Source organism: Lathyrus oleraceus, chromosome 5 (genome assembly GCF_024323335.1).
Source record: "Lathyrus oleraceus cultivar Zhongwan6 chromosome 5, CAAS_Psat_ZW6_1.0, whole genome shotgun sequence".
NCBI lineage: Eukaryota > Viridiplantae > Streptophyta > Magnoliopsida > Fabales > Fabaceae > Lathyrus > Lathyrus oleraceus.
The window spans coordinates 270049350-270062258 of NC_066583.1; the positions used below are offsets into that span (position 1 = coordinate 270049350).

Consider the following 12909-nt stretch of genomic DNA (forward strand, 5'->3'; position numbering starts at 1 on the left):
TTGCAGGTACATAATAACAGTTATCTAACTGAATTATTAAACCATTAGGTAAAGTCAATACATAAGTTCCTACGGCTAAAGCAGCAACCTTTGCTCCATTTCCAACTCGTAGGTCAACTTCACCTTTTGCCAAATCTCTACTCCTTTTTAGCCCCTGCACATTGGTACAAATGTGAGAACTGCATCCAGTATCTAATACCCATGATGCAGAAGTAGATAAATTAATTTCAATAACAAAAATACCTGAAGTTGAAGTCTCTACTCCATTCTTCTTATCTTCCAGGTACTTTGGGCAGTTTCTCTTCCAGTGTCTGGTCTTACCGCAATGGAAGCAGGTGCCTTCCTTTGATATGCCTCAACTAGGCTTCAAAGCAGGAGCAGTGGGTTTGGGTTTGGCAACTTCCATGCCTTTCCCTTTATCACCCTGCTTGGCGGGTCTTTTGTTTTGTCTCTTTCCATTTCCGATCATCAGAATGGACTTCCCTTTTGACTTCAGATTCTGCTCATCAGTTCTTAACATGGCTAGCAGTTCAGGAAGAGATTTGTCCATATCATTCATATTGAAATTAAGGACAAATTGACTGAATCTATCTGGCAACGATTGCTAGATCAAATCAGTCGCAAGTTCCTTTCCGATGGGAAAACCCAACCTCTCAAGGTTCTCCACATACCTAATCATCTTGAGTACATGGGGACCTACAAGGGCTCCCTCGGCTAACTTGCCTTGAAAAAGGGCTTTTGAAACTTCAAACCTTTCATGCATTGCTTGCTCTTGATAGAACATCTTCAGGTGTTCGACCATATCGAACGCTGCCATGTTCTCATGTTGCTTTTACAACTCTGAGTTCATGGTAGCTAGCATGAGGCAAACAGTTTCATTGGCATCATCGACATGCTTCTTATAAGCATCTCTTTCTGCCTTAGGTGCAGAACTAGGAGGTTCCTCTTCAGGAACAGGTTTCTCCAAGACATACAACTTTCTATCATGTTTAAGGACAATCCTCAGATTTCGGTGCCAATCTAGAAAATTTGTCCCAAACAATTTTTCCTTGCCAAGGATTGATCGCAAAATGTTGTTAGAGGTGTTTGTTGTCATGGTAATCTACATGAAAATAATGAAAATATAAGTATCAATAACATATTTAATTAGGTCTTTAATTAAATATGCTCCCACTATTTTACTCAAAACAAATGACCCTCACCATTTAATTCGGAAAATCCCGTTGGAAGATTTTCTAGTGGGTCAAGATCCACATTTCACTTTGTTTTAAGTCCGCGTAGGCGAATTACGCAAAATTAGGTTATTTAGGTAGGAACTCCTTCCAATTGTATCTAATATAACTCTCGAATATTTTAGTTGGGTGAATAACTCCTTATTCCAATCCATCACATGGATCATTTCCAACTCTTGCTTCTAAACATATATAATCTTATTATAATTTGTTTAGTTAAGTTTGACTCATTGTTTTAGCAATTGGATATTACAATTCTCCCATCGCACCTTACTAATATAGAATATGTACCTCACGTAGGCGAAATCTACATTATTCGATACTAGTCTTGATGAGTGCTAAAACTTGGAAAGCATAAACTTAATATTTAATTTGAGGAAATTTGCAATTATTCTGATCTCACCGGCTTATTTATTATATAAATCGTCTCTCACATGCATCAACATACATTCACATGCATCAACATACATAATAAAACAGTTATGGCCCGTAGCGCAATTGTTCTCCCAAGCCAATGAGAGAACCTAAGTTAACCTAATAACGATCTAAGCTTCTCCAAGCAAGATCTTCAAGATTGTCCTCCTTTGATATTGTATTCTTCTCTTTCTTCATAACATTACATTACATAAAATAAACTCGTTTTACATACGAGGGAGTGAGATAAGAAAAGAAGTTACATTAAGAGATTAAAAGAGAGGCACGACACGCAGGTCGTATTTTAAAATCCCAAAACAAAATAAAGGAAAACTAAGACCATAACCGATCACCACAAGACAATAATAATAAACACATTATTATTATTAATTTAAATTTTGTTAATTAATTAAAACCAAATTAAATTTCGGCCACCGATCACACTACGCAGAGTTAGCGGGGGGTTCTGCTGCCCGGTCAGCGGACGGGGGTCCAGGGGGCAGCGCCCCTTTGCGGGGTTGTTAGGGGCAGCGCCCCAGCGTAAAATTTTAGTGAACAATTCCTTTGAAATTGACGTCATTTTTTGCATCAACACTTGATACTTTAAAGCACAACTCTTGCGCAGTCACAATCCTAATCGCATAACTCTTTGATAGCATAACCCTTGTGCTGTCATGAACCCTAATGCACCAATTTCAGACTGTCAAACAAACCTCTATTGTTAATTCAGTATGATTGATCAACACGTCATTGCTTCACCATACTAATGTCGGATCAAGAAGCAAATGACCATTGATCGCTCAAAGGAAAACAACCATTAAGTGATTGAATGAACGAAACAGAAACAATATATCATATATACTGTATTTTGCATCAGGATTACTTATATCATATATATAACTTGATCAATCTCAATTATGTAACCTATGGATGATCGATGTATCGATGCTTCACCATACTAACGTCGGATTCCGAAGCATAATCAACATCAATCATCCAAATCGTACACACATGATGCCAAATTTTATTACTCATTTATTCTTTGATTCATTCTGTCTTTTAATCGTATTAATACAGAAAATAAACAGCTATCAGATGCATGGTTTCGTAAGTGGCTCTGATACCACTAAAGGAGAAGAGTGATCCAAAATGCAGCGAAATTTAAAATTTTATCCTTTAGTGATCCTTACGAATGGGCATGATCAGTGATAGAATTGTTACCTCTTGTGGCGATTGAAACCTTTGATGCGGATCTACGGAGCGATCACGAATGTTGAATGGTGACAACGCCTCTACTCAGTCCATACAAACGGATTCCTTCAATCTCAGTGTTAGCTGCTACGAATGAAGGCTTTGAGTGTGTGTGTGTATGTGTGTGTGTTGTGTGTGTGTGTGTGTGTGTGTGTGTGTGTGTGTGTGTGTGTGAGAGAGAGAGAGAGAGAGAGAGAGAGAAACAAAATTACAACTGCACAAATGCTTCTGCACAAGGGTTCTATTTATAGAACCACTTGTATGGGCTGCAAGTTAAAAAGCCCACTTAAGTGTATGTGACTCATATCTTATAATATGCCAAAATCACTTAAGCGCGTGGTACCTTACCATATTTCGTATTCTACTTAAGTACATCGTACCTTACAATGTTCTACAATTCACTTAAGTGCACCGCACCTTACGGTGTACCTTAGTTACTCTATCTCTCATCAATCCGTCCTTTTGTGTGTGGCCCTGTAGGTTTTCGCGACATTGACAATCATATTAAATCACGTATTTAACATAATAAACAGTGAGCGGTATCTAGAAATACATCACTGCTACCCAAGACACAAAAATTTCATGTGATATGACAAATCCTTTTGTGATAATACTTATGTGTACAATTACCCTTTTACCATTATGTCTATATTGAACACAAGGCATAAACCGTGTCATCCTTGTCCAATTTAATATTGGGCCCGTAGACATTTATCCTGTTACGCAAGATGGGCAAATTCCATCTAGGTCACTCATGTCCCTCAGCATGCTTCGTGGAGTATCCATCAACTGTCTTTATGATCATCCAATTACGGACAACGTTTGATCAGCAATAAGGCACTCGACTCTACATCTAGGGTCCATAGTGGTTTCAGGTCGAAGAGTGATATACACCATTATCACCATGAGAATAACTTATGACACTTTGCATAACATTCTATATAGTATTCTCATAGCGGGTCAATCCAGTATAAATATTACTCTTAATATTCATACCTATGTTTAAGACTTGATAACTCCTTATCCATGATCCATGATATGTGATCATCAGTCTATATACATAATAGTCTTAATGCTTTAATGTTATCCCATTTCACAATAAAGCTCGACTACGGATACTTTAAGAATAATATCCTTATGTTTAATGGGATCTCATGATTAAGTCACACTTGATACATTAAACGGACTAGCTATTCTAGGGACTTTATTAAACAAACGTAATAAAGAAAAGCTTTTTATTATTAATAAATAATTCGATACAAGTACCAAAAGTATTGGCATCTAGGGCTTACATCAACATGAACATGACCAATAAATTGCATTCTCTAGTACTAATTGACCAGGCAAAATATTGTGATGAAATAAACATGGCAACATAAGAAAAATTAAGTACCTAACTCCAAAGGTTTAAGCCTACTATCCCAAAATATCCTACACAAACATAAGCCCCATTTCAACCTTAAAAAGACCTTGAAAGTGTGTGTTTAAATATGACTTTGATTGACTTTGTAGAAATTTTGCAAACTTATAGTAAAATACTTTTGTATGTTGATTGTGTGACTACCTTGTCAATTCAAGTGAAATTTTCAGTTTATAGGCAAGTTATTTAAGGACAAACAACATAGTAAGTTTGGGGTTGTAATGACACTCTGTGATTACGTAACATTTATGAGTATTTTTTATGGAATCGGTGGAATTTCAAGTAAAAAATGAGCTTAAATGATGAAGAAATGTGGAAAATAGCCAAAGGAAGAGATATTGGGGACTTGGAAAAAATATGAATAAAAAACAAAGAAAAAAGCATGACAAGCCTCTGAATTCTCGCGATCATGATGACATCATCGTGGGTGAATGGAAAAGTATTACAATCGCGATACTACTCATCATAATCACGATGGTACAAGATTCTAACACGTTTGGCAGCCTTAAATAGAAAAATATGTTACTTTTGCAAGGGTTTCCATTTTGATAATAGAAAGTGACGACAAGAAGTTTTACAACACTGCTTTTTAGAGCTTTGGAGTCATTTGAGACATATTTCTTCATTGATTTTCATGTACTCTTCATCTAAACTCATGATATTTCATTGTTTAACTATGAGTAGCTAGATTTCTCTTGATTAGGTCTTAGAAGATGAACTTGATTTTACTCTGTTGGATCATATGATTGGCTGATGTTATTTGAATATTTTTATCATATAACTTTTATTCAATTTCTTTTATTCTTAATAATCTTTATGTGTTGACGAACGCGTAAAGTGAAATTAGATTAGTAATGATTATTGACTGCAAGTCTAGCGATTAGAAATAGAGCAATTGTTCAACTAAGTAATTAACTAGGAATAGATAATTATAAATTGTGGCTAGAGAATTAACACATGTAGATCACCTAGTTTTACTTCGAATTCATCTAAGAGACTATAGAGTTGATGTCTAAATTAGTAAGTTGTACACAAAGGAGTTGGGTATAGTGGTATTGTTAATTCGCAGTAAAATTATAAGTCAATTCAATTCAAATAATGCACAATCATCAACATGGAAAAATTGAGGAATTCAAATAAGTTCTAATAAGTTTATCATTATCGTATATTTTATCAAATTTTATTCGCAAAACTATTTTTTGCAAACCAATATGAAACCCCCCGTATTTACTTTAAATCGTACACTAACAACCATGTTAGTTTTGCAATTCATTTGGAGACGATCTTTATTTTATTACTTTAACTGTATTAGTACACTTGCTAAGAAATTCATCATTGACTAAGACGCCATATCTTCCACGCTCCCATGTTTTTCTATCTGACCAAGGCCTCCCCTACAATTACTTGGGGATAACTTGTAAGTTCCCACTCGTTTCCCCTTTTTTCTCCATTCGAGTTTAATTTTTCTTATAAATAGAGACATTCCCACCTCATATTATGCACTACAAATATTTTGAATTAAATCGAATCTTTCTTCTCTCTTGTTTCCGCTTCATATCTATATTTTTGTTGTTTGTTTTTTCTCCCGGCTTATTGCTTTGTGCCAGATACAACTAGTATTCACGAGATACTATGACTAATATTTATACCATATTGAACCGATCTTTATGTCACCAAAGGGTGTATTTCTATACCAATTACCTATTGGGCATAAATATCATATAGTTAACATATGTTGCTTTTATCCTTGATGCATCATGAATGAAAGTCTACCTTGCACAATTGTGTGCAGTGCTACGAAACATATTTAAAGAGAGCGACTTAGTCTACAACACGACACAATCATTTTTAATGACATTTTTTCAAAATCTTAAAATAACATATTCAGATCTATCAATTCTTGGACCGAGCTTTATCATCGTTATACAACTTATTTCACTTCCTCCAAAACATAGTTGAAGTCTATTGAAAGTCTAGGAGTTATAAGCTACTAAAATAAAGACAATCCTCTAAAATTACATAGAGAGGTTAAACACGAAAAAAAAAGTCTATTAAAATATCTTCTCCAACAAGTATTACCGCATTTATATTTTATTTTATTTTTATGTTTTTAAAAAGTAAGACAGGGAAATGCTTCACTGATCAATTTATAAAGTTTTAGTTTGACTTTTTTTTTGAATATTTTACAAAAAAAATTATATAGTGAATGACAAGAAAACACAATTATATTTTTGAAATAAAACATACACACATCTCTTTTCGCATTTATGAATCTGAAGGCTAAGAGTTGGACTATTAATTACACAATTTTCTAGTAAATTATATATTTATATAGGCCTAGACAAAAAAACGGTGGCCCAACTCAACCCATATAAAATCGAAAAGAAAAAAAGAGTTTTGAGCAAGTTGATATGAGCTATCCGTTTTAGGGGTGTTCAAAACCAAACCAACCCAAAAGAAAATCACAAACCAAATCGAAACCGCAAAAAGTCTCATTTGGTTCGGATGTGTTTGGGTTATTTTTTAACAAAAACCACACGGTTTGGTTTGGTTTGCGGTTGATATTTTTAAAACCGAATTAAACCAAACCAAACCAGATTATATTACAACTCAAATTTCACTTATCTCACATCCAATCCAAATCCAAACCTATTAAGCTTTAACCTTACAATTACGAACAATTTTCTTTTACTTGCACTTAGGGTTTCAGTTTCAACATTCTCAAATCTCTCCTAGTAGTATTACACATTCTTCTCATTTTCTTTGTCATGTACATCTAACCTCTTTTGCTCTAATCTCTACTCTCTTATGTTCTTTCTTTTTTATCTTCTCATTTTTATGTTACTATTTTCTCTTTCAATTACGTTTTTATCGCACTTTTTTTCTCTAATCTCGCATCTCTTTTATTCTTTCTTTTTCTTCTTCTCTAATCTCTCCTCTCATATATTTTTTATGTTTTATTATGATGTCTTTGATATTATTTTATGCTACTATTTTATGTTTTTTATTCCATATTTGTCGAGTATGATTTTTGTATATTGAATGAGAAGTTTTTGTCTAAATATGATGATTTTTAATGTTATTTGGTAATGTATAAATGACTAAACACAAAGTTATGTTGTTCTCTATAGGTGTATGTATGGTTCAATATTTTTTTTTTGTAAAAAACCGAACCAACTCAAACCGCATTGGTTTGGTTTGATTTGCTTTTATTTCTAAAAGTCAACCGAACCAAACTGAACCACATGTTTTTTTCTCTTGCGGTTCGGATGATTTTTATCGTCAAAACCGCATCGCGAACACCCCTAATTCGTTTAACGTGTTTAAAAATCAGTTTGGATAAGATAATTATAGATAGGTCTGGGTAGTAGAAATTGAACCACATATATCCTAACCCACCCGAATAGTTAAGCTAAACGGTGTCGTTGTCATTTTTTTTATCCTAGCTGAGTTACAGGGTGTGATCGATTGTAGAGAGAAAGTCTGAAGAGAAAAATAATTTTTCTTACCGCATATCCTGAGTTGAGTTTGAGCAAATGGCAAATCGAATAAGTTGTGGGTCCCACACTTAAATTCTTTCTCTCTTTCCTATTTCTTGGCATACCAAACATGAGAAGTTTAATTCTTCTCTCTAACTTCTCTCTCAACAATCTCTCCCCTATTTCACTTGTACCAAACAGTGCACAATTCTAGAGAATCTCATTTATCATTCTTTCTACTCTCTTCTCTCTGTTTACTCACAAATTCTGATTCAAGGCCGTCGTCGCCGCCCCACCTCCTTCACCTCCCTCAACCTACATCGTCATTCATCATATTGAAGCTATATTCTTCCTCTTCATCTTTGAAAGGTTAGGATTTTAATTTTATTTTCAGAATTTTGATTTTGAGTTTAGAGTTCTAACATTTTTTACTCTTTATTTTCAAAGGATAGGTTTCCTTTTTGTTTTTGGATTTTAATTTTAATTAGTATTTTCCTTACTTTTCTTAAGATTTTGTTTCATGTTACCTATCTCTAATCTTCGTTATTTTTCATTTTTCATCTTCCTTTTTCTGTTTAGCAAATATAAGGGTTTACGCTTTTTTTTATATCTTTTGTTGAACTCAATAAAATGTTTTAGATCAAAATGATAAGAAATCAGAAATCTGCTGGAAAACAGTGATCAATATTGGCAGCCAAATTGATCAAAGGGTCTGAGCACATCACTATTTGTAAGTTGCTTGAAATCCCTAGTATCTCTTTTGTCTCATAATAATATGGCATCCTCTGATAAGAAATCTAAAGGTGAGAGCACAAGAAAGCCAAACTGGCTTGAACTTCCAATAGATTTGACAAAGAACATACTCCAAAGACTTGATACCCTTGATATTATGATAAGTGCACGTAATGTTTGTCCTCTGTGGTGGCACATTTGCAAGGACCCGTCAATGTGGCGCACCATTCGCATTTATAATATCGAATTTATTCCATATGATTTTTGTTGTTTGGAGAAGATTGTTCGATGTGCAGTTGATCTAAGTTGCGGTCATCTCGAAGATATTGCTCTTGAGTTATTTTGTACCGATGACCTCCTCGAGTATATTGCTCATAGGTAATAGTAATAGATTTCACTTTCAATTTGTTTATTGTTCATTTCTAGGTAATGCATATTTTTAAACATTCTAATTCGTAATATTTTAACAGGGCAAGTAACATGCGGTGTTTAAGAATTTCTGACTGTAATAACATTTCAAATAAAGGGATGATTGAATTTGTGAAGATGTTTTCACTATTGGAAGAGCTTTACATTTCATTTAAGTACTTATCCAAGGATTCCATTGAAGTTATTGGTCGATTTTGCCCTCTTTTGAAGTCACTAAATTTTGACGGGCCGCTTTTCACTTACTTTGCTTTTTATGATGAGGTATTTGCTATTGGAAAAGCGATGCCCGGACTACGACATCTTTCGTTTTCTAGAATTGTGTTCGATAATGATCAGTTGTTTGCCATTCTTGATGGTTGTCCTCTTATTGAATCTCTTGATCTACGAAACTGCCTTATTCGTCATTTAAGTCCAAGTGTGAAAAAAAGGTGTCGCAAGCAAATCAAAGATTTCCAACTTCCAATATATAATAGTTATGAGGACGATTCTGATGTTAGAAATTTCGGAAAGATTAAAGGGATCCAGGCTTGAATCGTGAACGCAACACTTTCCTTATAGTATTTCAAGCACTCTCGATTGTCTTAGAGTTCTGATGCAGGAATACCCAGGATAATTCCGCCTTATCGAGTTTGCGCAAGACCGGCGAAAACCCGAATGCAGCGAAGAGCGTCTGGAATTATTTAGAGGATTTTCGGATTTTTGTGTGTTGTATTCTGAATCCGGATTTATGCTTTTATAGGCCATGTTGATATTGTTTCACAAGATAGCGACCCTTGGTGAAATAATGTCATTTTCCAATAATCATAATGGTTGGCTTGCAGCATGTTTCACCAATAGTTGCATGGTTTCGCCTTTGCAACATCTCATGAAGAGTTACAATCTCCGAATTCAAAATTCAAATCGTAGGCACTAACCAAAAGGGAACAACGATAATAGCCCGGCCAAAGGCCGACCGGTCGTCGGAGCAGCGCCACCGCATTAATGCCGCGAATAGCCCGATTGCTCCGATGCGCTCAAGTGTCATCTACAAGCCGCCACTAGCGCCTTACGCCCACGGACCCGGTCCCGGAGTTGGAGCCGGTGTCGTCGGTGGCGACACCGACGAGTGGTTGTAAGGTTGGGACAAGTGGCATAATGCTTGGGACCCCCATATGTGTTCATGTGGCACTTTATCCTCTTTTGTCCTTTTGTTAAGTTAATGATATTAACTCTTTATAAGGACTTACAAAGTGAGTAAATCTTCCAATGTGGAACTTTATCTCATGCATTTATTAGTATTAACTCACTTCCACCATTTGTCATTTTGGAACACACTTGTATTTAATAAATTACAACAATCCCCCACTTGTTCTAATAATGACAAATCCAATTCCAGAATATAGAAAGCAAAAAGTGTTAATACAGTTAGGTATCTTTCGATTTGAACTTAACCTTAGTAAAGACAACGCAAAGCCTAATCGAAACGTTAGGTAGCTATGCTTTGAACCATTATCCCATGTGATCAGATCGGCATTGCTATACGCATACTTTTAGAGGTTCTTCGCCTATATATCTCGCCTAGCACTATTTATGGTCATGTGCTTTTCCTGTTTTCATGAATTTTTCATGAGAGAAACTCCAACTCTCACCTTAAGACGGCACCATCTTGAAGTTCATATAGGTGCAGTTCAATTCGTATCTATTTCTTGAGATACGTATCCTCCTTGATATAGAACTTCATTAAGAGTTTCTTTGAAAACTCAACCCTCAGTTTGTAATCGTCAACCTTATCGCGGAATGTTGCATAACCTTCCGAATCAACGACTTGTTGTTACCCATTGAATCTTAGGTTAAGATGTGTTAACTTCATATTGGGTTGCTATCATTGTCGGAACCCTTATTCAAGGAGTTTTAATCCCATACCTTTCGAGGTAGTCTTTACTAAATCTCTGGTAAGTGGTTTAGTAAATGGATCAACCAAATTATGGCTTATTTGTATATATGTTAGTGAAATGATCCCATCCTTTATCATTTTTCTCACGAGAGAGTGTCTAAGACCTTCCATTGTACACTTCACTGAACGCTCTAGCCAGGGTGGCTTGACTATCACAATGTATCAATACTTTTGAAACATTGTCTTTAGCTAACGGAACCTCCAATAAGAGGTCCCTCAACCATTCTGCTTCTTGTCCAGCAGACGCAAGAGCCACAAACTCTGATTCCATGGTTGAGAGAGTAATGCATGTTTGTTTCTTGCTTTTCCAAGAAATCGCACCTCCAGCTAATGTGAATATCCACCCAGTTGTAGATTTATAATCTCCAACACTTGATATCCAACTTGCGTCGGTATATCCTTCTAGTACGGCAGGAAACTTACCATAATGAAGGGCAATTTTTTTTGTCTTTAACAAATATCCGAAAATCCTAGTTATGACCTTCCAATGTTCATCATTTGAATTATTAGTAAATCTACTCATCTTACTAACTGCAAAAGCTATGCCAGGTCTGGTGCATTGCATTAAGTACATTAGACATCCAATTGCACTTGCATATTCCAGTTGTGCCACGGTTCTCTCATTGTTCTTTTGAAGTTTGACACTAGGATCGAATGGAGTGTTTACTTCCTTAAAGTTTACGTGTTTGAACTTTTCCAATATTTTCTCAATATAATGTGTTTGATTAAGTTCATAACCCCCACTATTTCGTTTTACTTTGATCCCTAGTATAATGTCAACTAGCCCAAGATCTTTCATTTTGAATGTGGAAGTCAAAAATTTCTTTGTTTCTAATATTCCATTCATTTCATTGCTGATAATCAACATGTCATCAACATATAGACATAGAAATATCACAACACTTCCGCGCACCTTTGTGTACAAGCATTTGTCACAAGAGTTTGGAACAAACCCATTTAAAATTATGGCAGTGTCAAATTTTTGATGCCATTGTTTTGGTGCCTGTTTTAAACCGTATAAAGACTTAACAAGTTTGCATACCTTTTGTTCATTTCCAGGAAGCATGAAGCCTTCTGGTTGCTCCATGTAGATCTCCTCATCGAGATCTCCGTTTAGGAATGTTGTTTTAACATCCATTTGATGAACAATAAGATTATTCAAGGAAGCTAGTGCAAACAGGATTCTAATTGTCGTAGTTTTTGCTACCGGTGCATGTGTTAAAATAATCGACACCTTCCTTTTGTCTAAATCCTTTTGCTACTAGTCTAGCCTTGTAGGTGTTTAATGTACCGTTACTATGATACTTTTTCTAAACACCCACTTGCATCCAATGGGTCTTGATCCCTTCAGAAGATCAACTAGTTCCCAAGTATGATTTGACATAATTGAATCCATTTCATCTTGGATAGCATCTTTCCAAAAAGAAGCGTCCCTAGAAGCTACTGCTTCCTTATATGTTTTAGGATCATCTTCTACTTGAAGAATAATAGGAATTTTATGAACATCATTCTTGCTATTTCCTTCAACTAAATAAAGAGAAATGAGTTGTGAATTGATTTCATATGGTCCTAGATCCTTAGTTTTTCGTGCCCTTTTGCTTCTCCTTGGTTCTGATTGTGTTTCAACAATTCGTGTCGAATCTTTGTCATGAGATTCTTCAATTGTGGGATTTTCAGGTCCCTTATCCTTTGTGATGAGATTTTCAAAGAATTCCACATCTCTAAATTCAACAATTACATTAGACTATAGATTTAGAAGTCTGTATGCTTTGCTATTTGGTGCATATCCTATGAAGGCACTTCTGATTCCTCGAGGACCCAATTCCTTTTGGGATCCATGTTCTTGTAATAAGCTACACACCCCCACACTCTGAAATAACCAATACTTGGTGGTCTTCCTTTCCATTTCTCATATGGAGAAATACCAATTGTTTATAAAGGAATCCTGTTCATTATGTGACATGCGGACAATAGTGCTTCACCCCATAAATTAAATGGTAATTCTGAATGCATTAACAT

General features: G+C 35.3%; 1 protein-coding gene across 1 annotated transcript; it reads left to right on the forward strand.

The window, feature by feature from the left end:
* The first annotated feature begins 8571 nt into the window (after positions 1–8571).
* On the forward strand, positions 8572–9488 carry LOC127080161 (putative F-box/LRR-repeat protein 23). Its single transcript, XM_051020492.1, has 2 exons — positions 8572–8906; positions 8999–9488. The coding sequence occupies exons 1-2, from the start codon at positions 8572–8574 to the stop codon at positions 9486–9488; spliced, it is 825 nt and encodes a 274-aa protein (XP_050876449.1).
* Positions 9489–12909: the final 3421 nt, after the last annotated feature.

Coding starts and splice junctions, on each gene's coding strand:
- LOC127080161 (XM_051020492.1), top strand. CDS start 8,572: ATGGCATCCTCTGATAAGAAATCTAAAGGTGAGAGCACAAGAAAGCCA. Junction 8,907..8,998: donor CTCGAGTATATTGCTCATAG/GTAATAGTAATA, acceptor ATATTTTAACAG/GGCAAGTAACATGCGGTGTT.